This window comes from Puma concolor, chromosome B3 (genome assembly GCF_028749965.1).
Source record: "Puma concolor isolate L17-30 chromosome B3, mPumCon1.1.hap2, whole genome shotgun sequence".
NCBI classification, from domain to species: domain Eukaryota; kingdom Metazoa; phylum Chordata; class Mammalia; order Carnivora; family Felidae; genus Puma; species Puma concolor.
This window is the reverse complement of record NC_141672.1, coordinates 9708066-9731520: the sequence shown is the minus strand read 5'-3', so window position 1 is coordinate 9731520 and position 23455 is coordinate 9708066. Positions and strand designations below refer to the sequence as shown.

General features: G+C 53.6%; 1 protein-coding gene across 1 annotated transcript in view; it reads left to right on the top strand.

Annotated features, from left to right (window-relative positions):
- Positions 1-390: 390 nt before the first annotated feature.
- The window catches only part of CB3H14orf132 (chromosome B3 C14orf132 homolog), a 51470-nt gene continuing 28405 nt past the window's right edge, over positions 391-23455 (top strand). The window contains exon 1 of the mRNA XM_086708865.1: positions 391-623. Within this exon, the coding sequence (XP_086564991.1) occupies positions 597-623 (27 nt within the window). The 5' untranslated portion in view covers positions 391-596. The remainder of the gene's footprint in view (positions 624-23455) is intronic.

Genomic DNA, 23455 nt, shown 5'->3' with positions numbered 1-23455 from the left:
TTTATGGAACCCAGAAGGTCTGCTCAGGAAAGGGAGGCGAGGCAGGGCAAGAAAGAACAGCCCCGGCCAGGATGGAAACCTCCTTTTGCGGAGGCACACCCGACGCGGGGCGCAGAGCTGGCACAGAAAGCTGGGTCACGCTGACCCTGACCCTCAAGCCCCCGAGCAACACACGCCAGCCCCAAGGGGCGCCTACAGAGTCTTACTCGAGGTCCCGCTCCCGCCAGCCGGGCGACCTCCCGCCTCAGCTTCCGCCTGCGGCCCCCACGCGGGAGGGGATCCTGGGCGCGCGGGGGTTCCGCCTGGCCCCGCCCTTGGGGTGGGGCTGGGAGCGGTCACGTGGAGGGGCTCCCGGGCCCCCGAGCCCCGCCCCGCCCCGCCCCCCGCCTCGGCCGGGTCTCGGTCTGGAGCGCGGAGCGCGGAGGCTGCCGAGGCCGCGACGCCGGGGCTGCTGAGGTGGGCGGCGCGGCGGGGTGCGGGGTCCCTGCTCGCGGCTCGGCCCGCTCGCGGCCAGCTGTGCAGGCGGCTGGACCCGCAGCGGCGGCGGCGGCAGCGAGGACTCCAGCGCGGGCGGCGGCAGCGACACCAGCGACACCATGGATCTGTCCTTTATGGCCGCGCAGGTAACGGGGCGCCTTCCCCGCGCGCCCCGGGCTGCGAAGTTTGGGGAGGTTCGGGGCCAGGGGCTGGACGCGCCGGGAGGATTCCAGCCGGGCGGTGGCGCCCGCCGGGGATCTACGTCCCGATCCTTTGTCCCGAGCCGGGCGTCCCCACCTGGCTTTTCTCGTCGGAGGCGGCGAGCGCGGCGCCCGGGGGTGGGGCTGGCCGTGCGCCCGGAGCGCGCCCGGCCGACCTCGTTCCGGACTGCGAGGGGCCAGGGCGGTGCGAGTCGACCCCTCCCTGCCCATCCCCTCTCTGCCGTCGCCGCTGCAGTCCCCAGGACGCACCCAAGGCGGTGCAGCCCGGATCCGCGCGGACCTGGGTGGGTGGGCAACCTCGCTGTTCTCCATTCCACGTCTTCCCGAGGCGCAGATTTATCTGCAACTTGCCTGTGACTTGGGGCGTCCCCCCACAACTCACTTTCTCCCGTTTGAGTGGAGACCACAGGCTCTGTAGCCCGAGGAAGGCGGCGAGACCCCCTCGGTGACCAGCCAAGCGCGAGAGCGCAACGATCATTTTATCCTTTTTTTTTTTTTTTTTTTTTTTTTTTTTGCTTTGTGCTGAGTGTGTAGAGTCATCAGTGCCCGACGCGACCATAACTCTTCCCTGGACACAAAACAGGTTGCCAATGGCAGGAAAAAACAGATGACCTGTCATCACTCGATCACTTGATCCTTGCTGAAGGAGAGTCCCCTTGAGTTCCGAGCGTTGGATGATCCGTTTCTGTGCTCAGCTCTCTTGAGCTAGAACAAAGGCAGACAGACCCCCGCTTTGTGGAGCGGCTTGTGGCCTTTCCCAGGACCCGGTGCCGAGGACAGTCTGGCTCCAGGGAAGGCCACATTTGGTCCCGGAGAGTAAATCCCAGTGTACCACGTTGCACCTTCCATGAGTCGGTTATGTTGGGAGCCCAGAGGTGGGAAGGCCACTGACGTGCTGTGTGTCCCCTGTGTGTGTGGCAGGGGCCCCACCTGCTGCTGTTTAATTTTCCAGGGAATGGATTTTAAAAGGACACCTGCCTTCCCCCCCCCCCCCAAATTTCACCCCAGTGGGAGCCTGTTGAAAAAGTAACAGCAACGTCCAAGCTGTGTGGACAACAAGCCCCCGACACAGTCGTGGAAGGACACAGAGTCCCCAGGGTGGCTCCAGATGCCAGCTCCTGGCAGCCTCTTGTTTAGTTTTCCAAAATGCTCGTGGCTCCTATCAGCAACTCTGTTGTTGTTGTTGTTGTTTTCCTTATTTTCTCTCCTGTTCCTAAACCCACGTTTATAAATATTGTCATGTGGGTGTTATTTTAGACAGTGGTGACTTTAGCTACATGATAACTGAGGCGGCTTCACCAGATTTATTTCTAGGGGGGAGAGGACCTTACACATGGCTGTCCCTGCCTTCCCCTTCTGGATCCCACCACACAGCCTGTGTCCCTGGTTACAAGATAAATCGATCACTGCTAACCCAGGGGCTGGCTGGAGCATCACATGTTGCTATGGTAACTTGACAAAATAAACATAGGGCTTTTCGCCATCTGTAGGCAGAGCCCGCGCAGAGCCTGGGTTCTTTTTTTTTTTTTTTCTCTGTGTCTATTTTGTTTACTCTCACGTTATGTGTGGTCGATGTGTTCCTGCCAACAGATACTTGGGCATCGATCACATGCTCGGTCTCGAGTCAGTTGCAAGGAACAGAAACAACGATGTGCGCTCAGATGGGCAGGGATGCTGGGGTTACAGTAAATCCTTACACGTCTGTGACGTGGGTGCTATTATTCCCCCGTTTATAGATCAGGATATCAGACTTCAGCAGGATTAATCATTTACCCAGGGCACACCATTTTAAGGAGGAGAACTGGGTTTTAAACCCGGGTCTGAGTGTTTGCACAGCTGCTGGGTTTTCGTCCTTGCCGCTCTCCCCTGAGGAAGACACACTGTAAGGGCCAGGGGCACATGTTTAGACAGGAGTCATCTCTTCTGCCTTCTGCCAGGAAGTGGTCTCACCAGGATGCATTGCCTTCTGGTGTTGCTGTGCACCTGTTATCCCCACGAGGGTGGGAACTTTGCCTCTTTTATCTGCAGTACTTCGTGCCCGGCTTCTGGGAACGCTCAACACGTGCTCGGACCGTGCAGGGACCACCAGGTGTGTGACACCAAGTTGCTGTCCCCACGCAGAAGCAGTGGGCAGTTTGACGGAGGAATGTTAATGCTTCCGTCTACTTGTTCGGCAAAAGCTGAGTCCCCGTCTTGTGCCAAGCTCCGTGCCCGGCACTGGGACCAAGGTGCTGGGGGGCACAGTGGAAGGGGATGTAGATATTCTTTCTGGGTGCTTATAGAGGACTGGAGAAATGATGAGCCACGCCATCCTCAGCAAGGGGAATGGATCAGGGCTGGGGGGACCAAGATACTTGGCGCATAGTAGGCCCTCAGCAAGTTTCTGTTAGATGATTGGATGGGGCGAGACACAACGTATGCGCGTGGAAAGACGAGGACAGGAGAACAGCGCATTCGAGGTGTAGAATGCCCTGCCTGTGAACCTGTCAAGGACTTTGAGGACTTGAGTTTTGACGGATTAGAACTACAGACAGATCTCTGATGGATTCTAGGCAGAGAGGCAGGAGGAGGGAGGCCCAGAATATATTCACAGACTCCTTCAGGAAGGAGGGAGGTGAGGGCACAGGACACGCTGAGAGAGAGGGGGGCTGACCGTTGAGCGAGAAGTTCACGTGACTCAGCGGGCAGTGGGAGCCATTGCAGGTTGTTGAGCGGGCAGTGGTTCATAATCGAAGCAGTGCTTTGGGAGGATCCCAGCCCTGGTGGAGCATAGAGGCTGGAGGCCTGAGCGGAGCTGGAAGCGCCCACCTGCTTGATTAATTGACTGGATGAAAGGACATCCCTGTGATTCCAAGACTCCCCCCCCCCCCAAGGTTGTGAAGTGTGAGTCCTGTTCGTGCCTTTATCTATTGATTTATTGATTTATTCGTTAGAAAGGGTGTGCGAACCGGGGAGAGGGGCAGAGGGAGAGAGAGGGGGACTCTTAAGTGGGCTCCATGCTTGCAAGGCTCCACCTCGTGACCCCGGGATCATGACCAGAGCCAAAATCAAGAGTCGGGCGCTCAACGGACTGAGCCACCCAGGCGTCCCCTCTTCGTGGCTTTAAAAGGCCCGCAGGATATAAGCCATTTCGGAAAGATTTGCCTCTCAACAGCCAAGCATTACGAAGCTACCCTTTATGGATGGCCAGAGTGGTCAGTGGTTATCCAGCAACTCCTCTGACGCCCTCCCTGGTGGTGGAGGGAGGTGCCCTCCCTGGTGTGAGTGCGTGGGGTTGCGTGTTAGGGCTTAAGAGAGGCTGTGGGCACTGAAGATGTGAAGACTCAGCCTGTGGACCCCACCTCACCCTTGAGCCCTGGAGTGATGCTCAGCTGCCCTTTCCTCGCCCTGGGAGGCACGCCAGTCCCACTCTGCACAATCCCTGTGTCCCCACAGCCCCCCTGGAGCATCGAACAGTACACAGGAGTACCTGTTTCTCTCTGGCCGGTGGTGGCCAAGAGGACAGGGCTGCCCAGACCCCCAGGGAGCTGGAGACCAGGGGACGACACAGACTTTGAGGACTGAGCCCCAAATCTCTGTGTCATTGGTGGGGTAGCCCTTCTCCAAAGATGGCCATGTTCCCCTCTTCCCCTGTCGGAGGGGAATCTCATTACCCTCCCCTTAAACCTGGGCTGACTTTCTTGACCAGGAGAATGCCGTGTGAAGGGCCTTCTGGAGCCTCCGAGATTAGCTTTAAGAAGACCGTAGCTTCCACCGACAACCCCCAGGATGCTTGCTCTGGGGCAAGCCCACCATCAGGCAAGAAGCGCAGAGACCCTGAGACCTCCGGGATGCGAGGAGAGAGTGAAATTTCAGGAAGCTGCCGCATGGGCAGAAATGAACAAGAGGGCCCAGGAGCGCTCATCACACGTTCTAGGCTGTAAGGCCGTGTTGAACAAGCCCACCTATGGCACAAGAGCTCAGTTTTGTGTTTGCCTTGGGCCGTCCCTAGAGCGACCAGTCTAGACCCAGTGGTTCCCAAATGCCGCTGCCATTAGAATCCCCTGGGAGCTTTTAAGACCAGCGACCCAGGTCCTGCCCCCAGTACCCCCTCGCAGAGTCTCAGCTGGAAGCAGATATCGGTATCCTCTGTCCATTGACTCTAGTTGATTCCAGCCCAGTGGCCAGGGTTGAGGCTCAAAGCTGAAACCACACTAAGAGCGTTCTCCTTCCCCCTCCTCGGGATGGAACAGATCCGTGGCTCTCTGGTCCCTTCCAGGTCATAAAGAGTCATGTGGTCACTGGAAGGAAGTCACCCGAGTAGGGACTCAGCAACTTAAAATAGTGAGACCCGGGAACGTGCTCCAAAATTGAGGTGTTCCTTTCCTCCTGAGCACACCTGCCGCAGGTGAGAAACCTGTGGTCGGGTAGGTGGCTTTGTTAGTCCCGCCATATGCACGGGGGAGAAACGGGGAGCCGGGGTGGTTCAGCCGGCAAGCAGAGGAGCCAGGAGTGGAACCCCGACCGCAGGGGCCACCCTGCGTGGGACCAAACCACCTCGCAGAGCGGACCAAGTGCTGGGAGGATGGGAGGGACTCTAGGGCCCCATCATGGGTCCGCTTCAGGGAATCAGCAATCCCGAGGTACACGGAGTGTTGGGTTTATGCATACATTTTTTAATTTATTTATTTAAATTCAAGTTAGTTAACATACAGTGTAGTCTTGGCTTCAGGAGTCGAAGCCGGTGATTCATGGCTTGCGTGCGACACCCAGTGCTCATCCCAACAAGTGTCATCTTCGATGCCCGTCACCCATTTAGCTCACCCCACCCCCCACTTCCCCTTCAACAACCCTCAGTTTGTTCTCTGTATTTAAGAGTCTCTTCTGGCTTGCCTCTCTATTTTTTTTTTTTTAATTTTTTTTTTCACGTTTATTTACTTTTGAGACAGAGAGAGAGAGAGAGAGCATGAACGGGGGAGGGTCACAGAGAGAGGGAGACACAGAATCTGAAACAGGCTCCAGGCTCTGAGCTGTCAGCACAGAGCCCGATGCGGGGCTTGAACTCACGGACCGCGAGATCATGACCTGAGCCAAAGTCGGCCGCTTAACCGACTGAGCCACCCAGGCGCCCCATTGCCTCTCTATTTTTAAACAAGTTCTTTTTTAAAAAAAATAATGTTTATTTTTGAGAGAGAGAGAGAGAGAGAGAGAGACAGAGCGAGAGCAGGGGAAGAGCAGAGAGAGAGGGAGACACAGAATCCGAAGCAGGCTCCAGGCTCCGAGCTGTCAGCCCAGAGCCCGATGCGGGGCTTGAACTCACGAACCAAGAGATCACGACCTGAGCCGAGGTTGGACGCCTAACCCACTGAGCTACCCAGCCAGCCCTGAACAAGTTCTTAAAGAGGACTGTATTATTTCTAGGGCTGCTATAACAAATAACCACAGAGTGGCTTCAAACAGAAATATAATCCCCCCCAGTTCTGGAGGCTAGAAAACCCAAATCCAGGCGGTGGCAGGGCAAGTGTCTCGGAAGATGTCAGGGGAGACCCCATCCGACGCCTCTCTCTGAGCCTCAGGGTGTTGCCTGAAGTCCTTGGAGCCCTTCCACTGTAACCACGTCGCTCCAATCTCTGCCTCTGTGCACCGGGCCCTCGCCTTGCACGTCTGTGTCTCTTCTCTTATCAAGACACCAGTATGTTGGATTAGGGCCCACTCTGATGACCTCATTTTAACTTGATTACATCTGCAGAGAAACTAGTTTGAAAGAAGGTCACTTTCACAAGTACCAGGAGTTAGGGCTTCAGTAGCATATTCTTGGGGGAGACACAATTCAACCCATAACAAGTTCTGAAGACCCATAAAGAATAAGGATCTGGGGGCACCTGGGTGGCTCAGTCGGTGAAGCGTCGGACATCGGCTCAGGTCATGATCTCGCGGTTTGTGGGTTCGAGCCCCGCGTCGGGCTCTGTGCTGACAGCTCGGGGCTTGAAGCCTGCTTCGGATTCTGTGCCTCCCTCTCTCTCTCTCTGCACTTCCCCGACTTGTGCTCTGTCTCTCAAAAATGAATAAATGTAAAAAAAAAATTAAAAAAAGAGAATAAGGATCTGGATTCTTGTGTGGGTGGTCACTGGTCTTAGAGGGGCAGCGGACAGATCGCTTCTCCAAACCTCAGTTTCATGTTCTGTGAAATGGGCGCAAAATCGCCTTCCCCATGGAGCTGTTCATCTAGCCACTCAGCAAATGTTTCCTGTGGGCCAGGCCTGGGGCTGCAGGGAGGAGAGGGCCACCGGGCCGCCGTGTCGTATGTGACACGGTGCAGGTAAACACAAGTGCCCTGGGAGCCCAGAGGAGGCACCTAACCCAGAGGTCAGGGAAGGAGGTTTGAACCGAGCTATCTGAAGGATGCCTGGGTGTTATGTAGACCAAGGAGTGAGGGCATTCCAGGCAGGGGGGATGACATACACCAGGGTGGAGTGGAATGGGGGCTTGAAATAGTGTCTCCTGCTGGGCGGGGGGTTGGGCAGAGCATTTAGTTGGGCCGAGGACAGATGGGGAGAGAGTGGGAGATGCAGTGGAGCAGAGTGGCTCCACTGTCTGCGGTGACCCAGACAGTGGACAGCTGCTGCCTGAGATTCCCCCCCTACCCCCCACCCCCCCGCTCCTTCCTCGAGCCATGCAGACACGCAGGCCCAGGGCTGCGGGCTCTTATGGGTTTTCAAAAACACTGAAAATTTGGATTTTTAACGTGCAGCCTGGATTTTTAAATGTTGGCCGCTGATTAAAAATTTTTAACAAGCTGGGGCCCCTGGGTGGCTCCGTCGGTTAAGCGTCCGTCTTTGGCTCAGGTCATGATCTCGAGGTTCGTGAGTTCGAGCCCCGCATCGGGCGCTGTGCTGACAGCTCGGAGCCCGGAGCCTGCTTCGGATTCTGGGTCTCCCTCCCTCTCTGCCTCTCTCCTGCCCATGCTCTGTCTCGCTCTGTGTCTCAAAAATAAATGTTAAAAAAATTTTTGTTTAATAAGCCAGCCAGCCACGATGGGAGCTGTGTCAGTCACTTATAGCTCATTATTTCAGGTACTTAGTGGCTTACAGCAATCATTTATTTTGCCCACGACTTTGTGGGATCAGAATTTGGGAAGGACTCGGCTTGGCAGTTTCTTCCTGCTCGGTGACATCAGCTGGGATACCTGAGCCTGGGGTCCAGACTTCCAGCATTGCTTCTGCACACGTGTCTGGCAACTCCATTCAACTTGACCCTTCTCTCCACTTGGCATTTCATCCTGTAGACGTTTCTTTAGGCAGCTGGGCTTTCCTCCCAGTATGGTGGTCTTGTGTGGCACTGCCTTCCTCTCCCCACCCCCAACAGGTGTTCCCAGGTCGAAGCTACGAAGCTTCTTATGAATGAGCCTTGGAAGTTCCAAAATGTCACCCACTCTGCATTTCTTTGGCCAAGAAAGCCCTAAGACCACCTCCACCTCTCAACGTGGGGAACAGCGTGCACGTCCAGGAGGGACGGAAGGAACATAGATATCTTTGGGGACTGGCTGCTGCATGGGCCAGACAGGACAGGTGTGTGGATGGGGTTCACCCTGGGGCCGCCCTAGTAATCGCTCTAGACCAGTCGGATGTGTGTAGAGCTTGACAGAACTTTGTGAACTGCCTTGCCCGAGAGAGAAGTAAGTTACTACCGAGGAGGTAAGCCATGACTTCATCCGGCCGAACTGTATGAAGTTGCTTGACATTCGGCCACTACTTCTCTTGATTTAAAACCACTTTTACTGAGCTGTCATTGACATGCAACATTTTGTTAGTTGTAGGGGGCACCATAATGATCCAACATAGGTATTTATTGTGAAATGATTACCATAGTTAGTTTGGTTACATCCTTAACCACACATAGTCACATTCTTTTCTTGCGATGAGAATGTTTAAGATTTACTTTGTCAGCAGCTTTCAAATACACGGTGTAGAATTGCTAACTATAGTCACCATGATGTATATATTACATCCCCAGGGCTTATTTATTTCATAACTGGAAGTTTGCCTCTTTTGGCCACCTTCACTCATCTGGCCCACTCCCTGCCCCCACCTATGGCAGCACCAATGTGAACTCTCTATTCACTAATTCAAGGTGTTTGTTTTGTTGGTTGGTGGTTTTGGTTTCGGTTTTTAGATTACTCGTATAACTGAGATCAAAAAGCGTTCCTCTTTCTCTGTCTAAATCATTTCGCTTAGCATAATGCCCTCAAGGTCCATGCATATTGTCACAAATGGCAAAATTCCTTTCTTTTATGGCTGAATTATATTCCACTGCCACGTGTAAAAATATTTTTTAATTATTTTAAATTTAAATTCAAGTTAGTTAACATAGAAAGTGGTATTGGTTTCAGGAGTAGAATTTAGTGACCCATCACTTACATACAACACCCAGTGCTCATTCCAACAAGCGCCCTCCTTAATGCCCATCACCCATTTAGCCATGCCCCCCACCTACCCTCTAGCAACCCCCAGTTTGTTCTCTGTATTTATGAGTTTCTTAAGATTTGCCCCCCCATTTTTATCTTATTTTCCCTTCCCTTGCCCTATTTTCATCCGTTTTGTTTCTTAAATTCCACATATGAGTGAAATCACATATTTGTCTTTCTCTGACTTATTTTGCTTAGCATAATACACTGTAGTCCTACCCACATTGTTGCAAATGTCAAGATTTCATTCTTTTTGATGGCTCCATAATATTCCAGTGTGTGTGTGTGTGCGCGTGTATCACATCTTTATCCATTCATCAGTGGATGGACATTTGGGCTGGTGCAACCTCTCTGGAAAACGTATGGAGGTTCCCCCTGCCAAATTAAAACTAGAACTACCCTACGACCCAGCGATGGCACTACTAGGTTTTTATCCAGAGGATACAAAAACGCTGATTTGAAGAGGCACATGCACCCCGGTGTCTATAGCAATGCTATCGTCAATAGCCAAATTATGGAAAGAGCCCACATGACCATTTTTGACCTGAGAGTCTCATGTAGTTCAGCCCAGTAAGTACTACCTGGTGAGACAGTAAGTTCTTGAGTTATGGAGGGGTGGAGTGAGCGGATGTGGGGAGGGTAATCAGCACCTGCTGGGGAGGTCTGAGGAGTGGAGGCCTCCCCTGCCCATGAAACTCACACAATTCTCCCCCCAGCTGGGCTCTTAGAACTTTGGCCTTGCTGGTGGGAAGACATAGTCACACCTGGAATAGTATGTTGACAGTGGACGGGTCTTTCCGGAAGACAGCCTGTGCGGTCCAATCAGAGCTGAGACGCTGACCTATCTGCTGCCAGCCCCCTGGACCTTGGGAGGCTCACCGTTAATTTGCATTTTAATCATTTTTCATGGAGGGGGAAAAAATCCGCAAAAAAATCTGGCCGTGTTGAAGAGGCTGTTATCTCTTGAAATGGTCGTGGCTACACTCATGGGCTTGTGGGATCGTTCCAAACGGTCTGCAGCACACCCTGCAGAAATGTTCTCTCCCCAGGGGAACACAGCACCTCCCAGGAAAATAAAATTCTAGGGAGTCTGGCAATCTGCTGCTTACAGAATGTTTTCCCCAGCCACTGGCTGCTTCTTTCCCTTAAAGCAAGAATTATGATTAAAATACAAATTGTCTATTATCTCAGCTGTTTTTAACCGAAGGGCCTGCTTGTTGTACTTCAAGTTCTCATTTAAAAAATTTAAATATTTTATTATTCTAATTAGATCTGCTTCGGCGAGAGAGAACACAGCGCTACATTTTTGCAGAGGTGTGATGAGCAGTGAAGGAAGAGTAAAAATCTGTAGTACTTTTTGTAGACCAGATTTCTAGACAGCGTTTTAAGAGTCAAGACATTCCATCTGACTTGCAATAATTGTATGTCACAGAGCTAAGAGAACTGGGGCATCTGGAGGTGGATTGCAGTCTCCAGTTAAATACTTAAGCGCTTAAGGAGCAGCTGTTATGTGCTCAACCCTGCTCACCCTGCTTCGAGGGTCTGAACCCCGACTCTTTCTACTCTGAAGTGATGGAGTCCTGCCTGTATTCACTCTCTCCCCATTCTGTCTCCTCACGATGTCCCTGTACCTTTCCATGATAGCTGCCATTTATCAAGTGCTTAGAGGGTGCCGGGCAAGTGCTGTGTCATATAATACACAGAATCACACTAAATCCTTTATGACAGCTCCATGGAATAGTCAATTTTAAGGTCCATTTTACAGAGGAAGAAACTGAGGCTTAGGCACACAGGTGGGATTCAAACCCAGATCTCTGTGCCATGTCAGCTTGTTTTTTAAATGCAATTTCACAGTCTCTGCCTTCAGATTAGAGTCTTTAAGCCGTTCGTGTTTAGTGTGATTCCTTACATGGTTGGATTTAAATCTACTCTCTTACAGTTGCCTATTGGTCCATATGTTCTTTGTTCCTTTTTACCTCTTTTTCTGCCTTCTTTTGGATTGAGAACATTTTATTATTCCATATGATCTCTTTTGTTGGCTTGTTAGTTCTAACTGTTTTGTTATTTGGGTGGTTGCTTTAGGATTTGCAGTGTATATCATTAACGCAGCACAGCCTATCTACAAGTAATATTATGCCCACTTCACATGTAAGAACCTTATAACCAAACACTTCTATTCTCCCCCTCTCAGCTGGTGTGATATTATTATCATACATTTCACTTCTGCATGTTATAAACATCATACCACATTACCATTTTTGTGAAAACGGAATTATCTTTTATTTTTTGAATGTTTATTTGTTTATTTTGAGAGAGAGAGAGAGAGACAGAGAGCATGAGAGGGAGAGGGGCAGAGAGAGAGGGAAAGAGAGAATCCCAAGCAGGCTCTGCTCTGGCCGCACAGAGCCCACCTTGGGGCTTGAACTCACAAACTGTGAGATTATGACCTGAGCTGAGATCAAGAGTCAGATGCTTAACTGACTGAGCCACCAGGCACCCCCAGATCGATGATCTTTTAAAGAGAACTAAATAGTAAGAAAAAAGCCTTATATATTTTCCTATATAGTTATTATGTCCAGTGCTTTTTATTCCTTTGTGTAGATCACAAATATGGTATCATTTTCTTTTTGCCTAAAGGACTTTTAACATTTTCAGTAGTGCGGAAGGGCTGGCACTGAATTCTTTCAGCCTTTATATGCCTGGGAGGGTGGGGAACATGTCTCTCTTTTTTTTTTTTTTTTTTTTGGCTTTCATTTTTGAAAGTTAATTTCACTAGGCATAGAATTCCGGGTCGGCAGTTTGTTTTTCAGTAAAGATATTGTTCTACCATCTCCCTGCTTGCAAGGTTTCCACTGAGAGATCTGCTGCCATCGGATTATGTTCCTCTGAACATAATGTGCCTTTTTTCCTCGGCAAAAAAAAGTTTTACAGTTTTCTCCGTACCGATTTTGAGCATTTTGCTTATAATGTGCCTCCGTGTCGTTTTTTCCCACGTTTCTTGTGGTTGGGGTTTGGAATCTTTCACAGTTGTGGGCTTCTACCTTTCCTAACCTTTGGAGAGTCTTCTGCCGTTCTTTCTTTTTCTCCCCCAAGCTTTTTCAAGATATAGTTGACATATACCATCGTGTACTAATTAGGTCTACAACACGGTGACTTGGTATGTGTGTCTATCGCAAAACGATGACCGTATCCTTACCTCACATAATTACAATTCTTTTTTTGTTGTGATGCGAACTTTTAAGATCTACTCTCTTAGCCACTGTCAAGTATATGGTACAGTATTGTTACCTGTAGTCACCATGCTGTACGTTATGTCCCTGGAACTTACTTATCTTCTAACTGGAAATCTGTACCTTTTGATTATCTCCACCAAACTCCTCCACCCCCTCTGGCAACCACCCATTTGGTCTCTGTTTCTATGAGTTTGGTTTTTTTTAGATTCCACATAGAAGTGAGATGGTACGGTATTTCGTTTTTCTTTCTGACTTAGTTCATACAGTGCAAAGCCCTCAAGGTCCATCCAATGGTGGTGCCGACAGCAAGATCTCATTCTTTATTGTGACTAGATAGTATTCAGTGTGTGTATGTGTGTGACATCTTCTTTGTTCACCCACCGATGGACACTTAGGTTGTCTCAGTGTGCCGGCTGTTGTAATAATGATGCAGTGAACATAGAGGTGCGGATAATCTCTTCAGGAGAGTGATTTCATTTTCTCGGGCTATATACCCAGAAGTGAGGTTGCTGGATCATATGGCGGTTCTGTTTTTTCATTTTTAACTTAATTTTTGAACCTCCGTACATTTTTCCGCAGTGGTTGTGCCAGTTTTCACACCGTCAACAGTGCACGAGGGTTCCTTTTTCTCCGGGTCCACACCAACACTTGTTACTTCTCTTCTTCTTTCTTCTTGATGATAGCCATTCTGACAGGCATGAGGTGACATCTCATTGTGCTTTTTTAAATTTTTTTATTTTGAGAGAGAGAAAGAATATGAGTAGAGGAGCGGCAGAGAGAGGGGGAGAGAGAATCCCAAGCAGGCTCCAGGCTCTGAGCTGTTAGCGCAGAGCCTGATGTGGGGCTCGATCTCACAAATCATGAGATCACGCCTGAGATGAAATCAAGATTTGGACGCTTAGACGCCCCTGATTGTGGGTTTGTTTGTTTGTTTTTTAACGTTTATTTTTGAGAGACAGAGAGCGCAAATGGGGGAGGGGCAGAGAGAGGGGGAGACACAGAGAATCCCAAGCAGGCTCCAGGCTCCGAGCTGTCAGCACAGAGCCTGACGTGGGGCTCGAACCCACGAACCACGAGATCGTGACCTGCGCCGAAGTCAGACGCCTAACTGACTAAGCCACCCAGGCGCCCTTCATTGTGGTTTTGATTTGCATTTCACTGATGACTAGTCATATCGAGCACCTTTTCATGCACCTGTTTGGTCATTTGAATATCTTCTTTGGAAAAATGCCTTTTGGGTCCTCTGCCTCCCCCCACCTTTTTTTCTTACCTGGATTGTTTGGGTTTTTTGCTGTTGAGTTGCATGAGCTTTTCATGATTTCTTTACCTATTTCTTCTGTTCCCTCCTCTTCTTTCCTTTGGCGACTCCATTCGCACATACACATACCTGCTGCCCGCATGTGTCTCCCAGCCCCCTGGTATTTATTCACGGTTTTGAGTTTCTTTCTCTATGTATGTTTCACGTAGGCTGATTACTACTGATGTGTCCTCAAGTTCACCAGTGTGTTTCTTGAACATCTCACCTCGGTGAATCCCATGCAGTGTATTTTTGATCTCAGACATTGTAGTTTTTAGGCCTAGAAGCTTAATTTGTGTCTCTTTTTATATTTTCCATTCTCTTAACCTGTTCAGTGTCTCCTCTAGCCTTTTTTATTTTTTTTTTTTAATGTTTCTTTTTGAGAGAGAGAGAACGTGAGTGGAGGAGGGGCAGAGAGAGAGGGAGACACAGAACCTGAAACAGGTCCCAGGCTCTGAGCTGTCAGCACAGAGCCCTGCACGGGGCTCGAAGTCACGAACCGTGAGATCATGACCTGAGCTGAAGTGGGACGCCCAACCGACTGAGCCACCCAGGTGCCCCTGGATTTTTTTTTAATGTTTATTTATTTATTTTGAGAGAGAGAGAGACCGTGCCAGCAGGGGAGGGGCAGAGAGAGAGGGAGACACAGAACCTGAAGCAGGCTCCAGGCTCTGAGCTGTTAGCAAAGAGCCCGACATGGGGCTCGAACCCACGAACCGTGAGATCAAAGTGGGACACTTAACCGACTGAGCCGCCCAGGCGCCCCCCTCCTCTCGCTTTTTGGGTGTGTGGAACAGTGACAACAACTGCTCCCCTGCCCTCCTCTGCTGGTTCTAAATCCACCTCCGTTCTGGCTGGGTTTGATTGCTGGCTGTCTCCCCCTTACGGGTCATAGCGTCCTGCTGCCTTGCATGCCTGATAAGTTTTGAGTGGATGCCAAACACTGTGAGTTTTACCTTGTGGGACGCCCGGTGCTCTTGTGTTCCTGCAAATATTCTTGAGCTTTATTCTGGGGTGCAGTTATGTTACCTGGAAACACTTTGATCCTTTGGGGTCTTGAGCTTTCAAGGTTTCTCAGGTCAGACTGGGGCCGTCTTTAGTCTAAAAGTAAGTCTTTCCTGCTGCTGAGGCAGGCAGTTCTGAGGATTCTACCCAGTGGCCTGGGAATTAGGAGGTTTTTCAAAGTGGCTGATGGAAACAGGGACTGTCTCTGGCCTGTACGGGTGCCAGGAACGACTTCCTGTCGTGCTTCTGGGGGATTCCTGCCTCCAGAGTGTCCCTCGCACATGTGCACTTTTCAGTCCTCTGCTGTTATCTAAGGGGTCCTCCTGCAGACCCCCAGGATCCTCTCTCCCCTCCATGCTGTGCCTTGTTGTCTGTAGCTGCATTGGTCTCCCCAGACTCTCAACCCTGCCCTTCCCATCAAGGCGCCCACCGGCCTCTGTCTGGGCTCCTCTTTCCTGCCCCACAGCCTGGCACCTCTCCCCAGGCGGGAAACTGAGTCACTTGCAGGGATCACCTGGTTTGTTTCCTACCTCTCGAGGGCCACACTCTGCACCAGCTTGATGTCCCACGTCTTGAAAACCATTTTCGTATGTTTTGTACGTTTTCGTTGTGGTTTCATCTGGAAGGGGAGATCCAGTCCCCTCTACTCCATCTTGGCCGGAAGCAGCATTTCCTCAAGCCGGTGTTTTTAACAGCTGTGTTTGCACCTTCTTCCTTTCCCGCACTGTGGAAAAGGGGATGTAACAGTTGAGTCCGAGTCGGGCCCACTGCTCACTCCCCCGGGCCCCGGCTGCGGCACCTTGCTCGGTCTGGCACGTCTTGGAATCTTCTAGATGCCGTAAAAGGTGGGCAGTGTACGCACCGACCCTCACAACCGAGTCCGATGCCAGGGTTAAAGAGCCAAGCCGTGCACCTACAGAGCGAGTCCCTTTCCACACCACCATTGCCTCTCGAGTTGCTTCTGGGTGCCCTGTGACCGCATGCGGGAGTCATCCAGAGGGCCAGTGTTGGGATGCGGGAGTCAGGCCTGTGTGCCGGCGGCCCGAAGCCGGTGGGTGCCCCCAGGCCTCCACCCAGGCCCCTGCACCGTGGGGAGTCTCGCTCCCCAGGGGTATGCGGTTGGGCAGTGGGGGTGGGCACCAGACGGCCGCAGCCTCAGGCCTCCCCGGGGTGGCCGCCAACAGCCGGGCCCCCGCGGGTCCTCTCCAGACCCCGTGACAGCCCCTCATCCTTCTCAGCACGGGGCTGTGGGGGCCGGTTAGCAATGCAGTAAAACTTGGCTTCCAGCAGCTTTGGCAGGAGTGGGGGGGAGGGGCCTGGGGGAGATGACGAATTGGTGTCCCAGGCCCCTGTGCCCCTGCCTCTCTGCCGAGCCGGGCGGCACTTGCCTGTACCCCCTGCCTCCTCTCTGAGGTCCCTCCAGCCCTGCTTCCTCCCCGTGGAGATTCCACCGGGGCCCCCCTCTCTGTTCCCCCCAACAACCAAATCTATCAGGCAGGGTCAGCCACACGGGCAGCGTGCCACGGAGAGGCCCCCCCTGTGCTGTGTTGGCGGGGGGTGTCGAGGAGCCCGAACGAAGCTATTACCAGGCTTTGTCACCTTGGTCACCCTGATCAACATTGTGTCAACGCACGTTGCGCCCCGAACGTCATGCTCAGGCACGCAGACAGGTGAGGCAGGAGCCTGCCCTCAGGTGGAAGGGGGGGGGGGGCGGACGGCGTGGATGCATCTTGAACACCAGGCCCTGTGCTGCACGACCGCCCTGCCACGCACCCCCTTCACACAGGGGGATAGCGGGGCTCAGAGAGCCTGTGGGTCTGGCCCAGAGTCACCCAGGTGGGAAGGGGTGAGAGCGGGCTGGGTCCGAGCCAGGGCCCAGGTACCAGCTGGATAGCAACTGACGGACTGCAGCGCTCAAGGTGGAGGGCAGGGAGCCCTGAGCCCTGGCAGGCGTGGTTCAGGGTCACAGACCTCCGAGGCCCAGCCTGTCTTTAGCCTGTCTTCCTCCCCGGAGCCTGTGTGCGCAGAGGGCATTGTGGCTGCAGTGAGTTGTCCCAAAGCCCAGACGGGCTGGTGCCAGAGGCTGGCCGGGGGGGTGGGGGGGGGGGTGGGGGGGGCCCACACGAGGCTGAAAGAGCCCGGGACGGGGCCGCAGCAGGGGAAGCTTGCTCCAGAAGTGGTCACCCTCCTCTCCCGCCTCCTCCGCACCCCCGCAACCCCTCAGTGTCCGTCAGAAGAGCAGAGGATCCTGGCGTTCCTTGAGGGCGAGCCCTCCTGTCTCGATTATACCCGGATCGCTGCTACCCCCCGACCCAAGGCCAGACTCGAGACAGCCAGGAATCAAGAAAAGCACAAGGAAAGCTTGGATAGAAAACCGCATCTTCCACCCGCTTGCCGGGCACTGACTGCTTGAGTCCGGATCGTAGCTCCCTTTCCCCAGGGCAGGGCCACCTGTTACTGGCCACACCCAGTCGCGCCACTGCACCCCACGCCCTGTCCCTGAGCTCCCCAGGCCCCAGCACCCTCCCCTGCCCCCTGCAGGGTGATTGCCACGGTGCGGCCCAGGACGCGGGCTTTCCGGGAAACGTTGCGTGCCAGCCTGTGAACAGTCCCAGCGGTGGGAACTGAGCGTGGTCGTTCCACCACCGGAGAGGGTGAGACCTCTGCAGCCCGTAGCCGGTGGTACTTGGGTTTGAATAGAGCGCTGATCCCTCTCAACTTCTGGGCCTCGGTATCAACGTGGAGGCTCGGAGGTAAGGCTGTCCGGGTCGGCCCAGGACCGAGGGGTTTCTCGGGACATGGGGCTTTAAGTGCTGAGACCCAGAGACTTCCTGGCAAACCTGGGTGTTGGGGACCCCACTCACAAGTCACCTGGGGTTCCCCAGGGATCTTTGGATCCCTCGGGGACGACTGCCGTACCCTTCCAGAGTGTAGGGCACCTCACTGTGTATTCGCTAATACTCTTGCTCCTTAAAAAGGAAGAGGGATGATGGAATTAGCCCCTTCCCTCTGGCCCATTCATTTCTCAAAAATTTCATATGCACCCAGTATAGGTCTGATACGGTTCTGGGCACTGGGCATACAGGGGAAGATGTGCTAAAGTCCCTGCTCTCTGCGTGGGGACAGGTAATGAGTGTAGAGGTGAACACGTACACAGCTGGTTGTCAGTGATGGCACCCAGTCCTGACCCCTCGGCACCTCCCAGGGAAGGCGGCCAAGGGCCAGGAGACCGCACAGCCCCTGCTGCCCCTCCCCCACCTCTGTGTCGCAGCAGCCACCAGGAGGGATGCCCAGGAATTAATGCCCACTCCTGTGGCTTCATCGGGAAGGCGGCAGAGGGCGAGCAGGACCCATCACACCCCTGGCCCCGGGAGTTGACTCCCCTGGGCTGCCGGCAAAGTGCACTTTTCTTCTGTGCCCTAGCCCTGCTGTGTCCCTGGGGACCCCCTGAAATCCCAGCCTGGGCCTGACAGCAGTTGGCGACCCCATTAGGAGAGCAAGGACCACCTCCAGGAAATAAATCCCAAGGCTCAGGGAAGTTGGTTTGCCTGACTACTCTTGGTCCCTTCTGTCTCCCACTGGCCACCCACCACCCAGAAGCCCCCCACGGGTCTGGAGCACTGTTGTGGGAGCACACTTAGCCAGAAACATGGCTCGCCCTATGGCTCCCCAGTAGCCCACCTGGGGAAGAAGTGCCAAACAAAAACAAAACAAAAAAAAAGAAGAAGACGACGACGACGACAGTTCCACTGAAGTCATGAGCCTCCATGGGGAGCACTCCAGGCAAGCTGAAACTGAACCCTCCCCCTGCCCCCGACATCAGCGTCTTACAACTCATTCCTCTTTACGCATATATCTGCCTCCCCTCTCTGTCCAGGAGACCCTCAGAGGCTCATGGGACAAGCTGTGCCTTGTTCCTCTTTGGAGCCCCAGGGCCTGGCCCACAGTAGGTGCTTAATAAAAACCCGCGGGATGGACGCAGTGAGCTCCCAAGTCAGGGAGCCTGAGGGTGAGTTCTGACTCCTGTGTTTTCATTGCTCTAGGCCCCTGGCCAGATCCCTAAGCAGATCTCGCGTAATGCCAGAATCCTTCCCAGCATTCCTTAGAAAGGGTGAGTGGCCCTCTGTGTGTCTTCGGCGACGGGGAACTTACCACCTTGCGAGACAGTGACTTCTGCTGTCGGGCTGCCACTGTACGGCCGGGGACCTCACTTCTTCTCTCCAAGCCCCGGCACGCTCAACTTTGCAACAGGATGGCGGTGGTTGTGATGAGTTGCGACAAACCTCGAGATTACGAGGCGTAACTATGGTGACGTGGCCCCTAGGAAGTGTCAGCAAATGGGAATTGCTCACTGCACACTTCCTCTCTCGAGCCGAAAGTGATCGTCCCTTTAATTCTGCCCTTTGGTCCCAGGAAACAAGTCTGTTCCTGCTTGCACATGGTAGCCTCTTCTGTGATTGCACCGGGCCAGGGAGAGCGTTGAGCTGGGGAAGCTGGAGGCCCGAGTCCCAGGGTGGCCCTTCCACCTGTGACTTAGAGTAAGATACCTTCTTGGAGCCTCAGTGTCTCTGTCTGTTAAATGGGAGCAGTAACACCTAGCTCACAGCATGGGCCGGAGAATGATACGCGATGATGGATGAAAAAGTGCACGCTGCACAAGATTGCACGAATGCCAGTAACTATTACTATGTTCGCATCGTCCTCCTGTGTCCTGCCTTGGTATCATTCATTTTTTTTTTCTTTTTTGGACTAAATGTACCTATTTCCATTAATTATTTTCCAAAATGAATATTCTTTCTGGAATCTTCTCCGTGTCAGGCAGTGTTCTTATAAATCAGTTTTCTTAGAAAAAGACATGATGCTCCAGAAGAATCCATCACCTCCTTGAATCTAGCCCTAATACACCCATTAATGTGGCCATTGAGGGCCAAATCTTGCCTTCCGTGATGCTGGACCCTTGACTCCTACTGAGGAGACACATCTCTTTTCGGAGCGCTATTTAGCCACTTCTGCCTTCCAGAATGTGTACCCCTGATCTTTTTGAACCTTAGCACAGATATGTCAAGAACAGTGAGGTGTCTGAAATCGCATGTTTGCCTACTATAATTTAAAAGATGCTGGGGTGCCTGGGTGGCTCAGTCGGGTAAGCGGCCAACTTTAGCTCAGGTCACGACCTCGCGGTCTGTGGGTTCGAGCCCCGCATCGGGCTCCGTGCTGGCGGCTCAGAGCCTGGAACCTGCTTCCGATTGTGTGTCTCCCTCTCTCTCTGCCCCTCTGTTGCTCTCGCTCTGGCTCTCTCTCCCTCCCTCCCTCCCTCTCTCTTTCCCTCTCTCTCTCTCCCTCTCTCACTCTCCCTCCCTCTCTCTCTGTCCCTCCCCTGCTTGCTCTCTATCTCTCTCTGTCTCTCAAATAATAAACATTAAAAAAAAAAGATGCTGACAGAACACATGGGCTTCTGGATAAAGGACTTTCTCAGCCACAGCACAGCCAGCAGCGTGGGCTTCATGTTCTCTCCGTGCACCTTACCGCACGAGTCCCGGTGGGGTGATGTGGGGCATCCTGGGGGGAGACCCTGGGCACACACTGGGTTTGTGGAACGGCCAAGAAACCACATTCTTAGGAAACCCCACTCTTTTTTTTTTTAATTTTTTAATGTTTATTTTTATTTTTGAGAGACAGAGAAAGACAGCATGAGTGGGAGAGGGGCAGAGAGGGAGAGAGACCCAGAATCCGAAGCAGGCTCCAGGCGCTGAGCTGTCAGCACAGAGCCCGATGCGGGGCTCGAACTCACGAGCCGTGAGATCATGACCTGAGCCGAGGTTGGACTCTTCAACCGACTGAGCCCCAGGTGCCCCGAAACCCCACTCTTTTTTTTTTTTTTCAACGTTTATTTATTTTTGGGACAGAGAGAGACAGAGCATGAACGGGCGAGGGGCAGAGAGAGAGGGAGACACAGAATCGGAAACAGGCTCCAGGCTCTGAGCCATCAGCCCAGAGCCCGATGCGGGGCTCGAACTCACGAGCCGTGAGATCATGACCTGAGCCGAGGTTGGACTCTTCAACCGACTGAGCCCCAGGTGCCCCGAAACCCCACTCTTTTAAAGGGAGCTGCCGGCAAAGCTGTCCAGCCTTTGCTCAGAGGGAGACGTCACCGTGGTCAGGAAGCAGAAGGACCGCTATGTCTTTCTTCGGGGCGGTGTGCTGTGCAAACGCCTTTAAAAGACCATCGGAAACAAAAGCTGTCAAGGCCTTTGCTCGGAAGGCGCATGAGAGACCGATGAAGAATTGTCTCTTGATAATATTCATCCCTCGAACTGCAGTGCCCAGATCTGGGTTTGCATCTCCCTTGGCCACTCCTGAGCTGTGTCACCCTGGGCAAAAGTACTAGCCTCTCTGATCCTGCTACTGCAGCCTGAAGTAGAAGTGCTGTAAGGGGTTCTGGAAGCTTCTTCCGGAAGCGTCCTTACTGTGCTAGTAAGGAGGAGCCTAGGAGAGAAGGCACAGAGCTGCGATCGCGGGGGTTTGGAGCTCATCCGTCCAGTGCTTGATTCTCCCCCGTGTGTCTTCAGGATCCCTCCCTGACCTGGTCCTCGGGCTCCTGCTCCTTCCCTCCTGTCCAATGGGCAGAATCTCCATCCCGGCCCAGAGCCCATCGGCCGTCGGTGAGCGCCCGCAAGCTGGGGTTGGGAAGGCACGGAGCCTGGCTCCCGCCCAGGCTTAGGGGAAGCGGGTGAGTTACTTCTGAGTCTCAGCCTCCTCGTCCAGGTCATGGAACCTGCCTCTTGGGGGTTAGGGGACAAATGAAAGGAGGGGATAAACACGGCACGTTTGGAGCATCCCCCCCTCCCCCCGCATTCCCCGTGCTGAGCAGGGCCATTATGACGCCGTTCCGGAAGTCTGAGCTTCCTGGGACACAGTGTGAGGCAGGACGTGGGTTTCCTACCTGGTGAGATAGGGAACTGCTCTAGCTGCTCCCTGGAGAGAACTGATGAGGAAGGGGCCGTGTGGAGCGAGCTGCTGTTGCAAACCTTGCAGACCCGTCCACATGCTGCCACACGGGCAGTAATTTACCAGGCATCCACGCGGCAGGGCCCCTGTGCGTCTCCTGCGCAGGGAACACAGAACTGCCCCACGTGTCCTTCCATGGGCCGGAGCGGTGGGGGTAGCTCGGGGCCCCAGACACCTGCTGTGCGGTCTCGGCAATGCTGCCCACGCGCTGTGCGACCTTGGGGCTGGGTGACAGACGTCCCCCCTCGAGGCTCCGCTTAGGGACTCAGCGAAGCCGGCGGTTACCGGCCAGAGACGAAGAGTCAGACAGACTCGGTTTGAAACCTGCGTTTGAAACGGGCCGGGAGATTCGAACGTGTCCTGCATCTTCCTAGGCCTCAGTTTCCTCGTCTGCGAGGATTTCTCGATGACCTCTCGGGCCTCGTGGATCAGACCGCGCCATATGTGTGCAGGCATCTGTTGTGATGTTGCATTTCCTGTGTCCTGGTCCGCAAAACGGGGTCGTGGGGGGAGGTGGACCGCGGGACCTCTTGCTGCACGCGGAAATGGGAAGACCCCCGGAGACAGGGTGGGGAAACCCTGGTCCAAATTCTCTTCAGCCCCTTCCTGGTCGCGTGTGACCTGGGCAAGCCATACTACCTGTCTGTGCCCACCGCCAATGGCAGCAGCTAATCGCACCTCCTCCCGCCAGGCGTGACAAACGCGCCGGTCACCATGCCTGACCCGGGACCTGGGCCGGTGCTCAGGGTGCCTCCCGGCTCTGAGCTTGTCACCCAGCAGGGCTGCTGGCCGCAGAGATGGCTTCTCTACGTGGGGTTGCAGCCAGCAGGAAGGTGACAGATTCCCAAAGTGGGCCATGCACAGGTCCCAATGGCTGGAGCTGCCCGTTGCTCTGTCCCAAACCAGGGGTCAGTCCCCACGACACCCACTGGAGCAGCTTGGGCTGATGGACCCCCCAACTCATTGCCCCCAGTGCCACGCAGTGTGGACTGGCTCCTGGGTGAACAGGGAAGAACGATGCCTTCTGCTAAAGGAAGATCAGCTCAGCCTCCTCCTGGCAAACGATGTCTGCGGATCCCTCTGGGTGGAGCCCATTTTTTTTTTTTAATTTTTTTTAACGTTTATTTTTGAGACAGAGAGAGACAGAGCGTGAATGGGGGAGGGTCAGAGAGAGAGGGAGACATGGAATCTGAAGCAGGCTCCAGGCTCCAAGCCGTCAGCACAGAGCCCGACGCGGGGCTCGAACTCACAGACTGCAAGATCGTGACCTGAGCCGAAGTCGGCCGCTTCACCGACTGAGCCACCCAGGTGCCCCTGGAGCCCGTTTTTTATACTTTTGGTCAGGAAAGTTCGGCGCTGCTGGGGGATGTTCTCGGGGGAGGAACGTGCGGGCCTCCTCTCCCCGGATCCATCATGTCCGCAATGGGCGGACACCAAGGCTCCTTCTGTCTTGACTCACGTCACGGTGGTGGAGGAGGTGACCTCCGGGTGCCCTTGGCCCTTTGGGTCGCTCTGTGGCGCCATCCGTGTTAACACCGGCCATTTGTGGGGCGCCAGGCTCTTTGCTGAGCGCTTTCCTGGGATCAACACAGATAAGCCTCCGCCCTCCGTTTTGAGTTAGAAATTACAATTCTGCTCACTTTTCAGGTGAAGCAACTGAGGCTCGGAGAGCTGCTGTAAATGGTAGAGCTGGGATTCCAGCTGGCTGCCAGGCGCCCATGTGCTTTTTCCCACCTCACTCCCTGCTCTGCCGTGCGGGGGACGGGAGGCT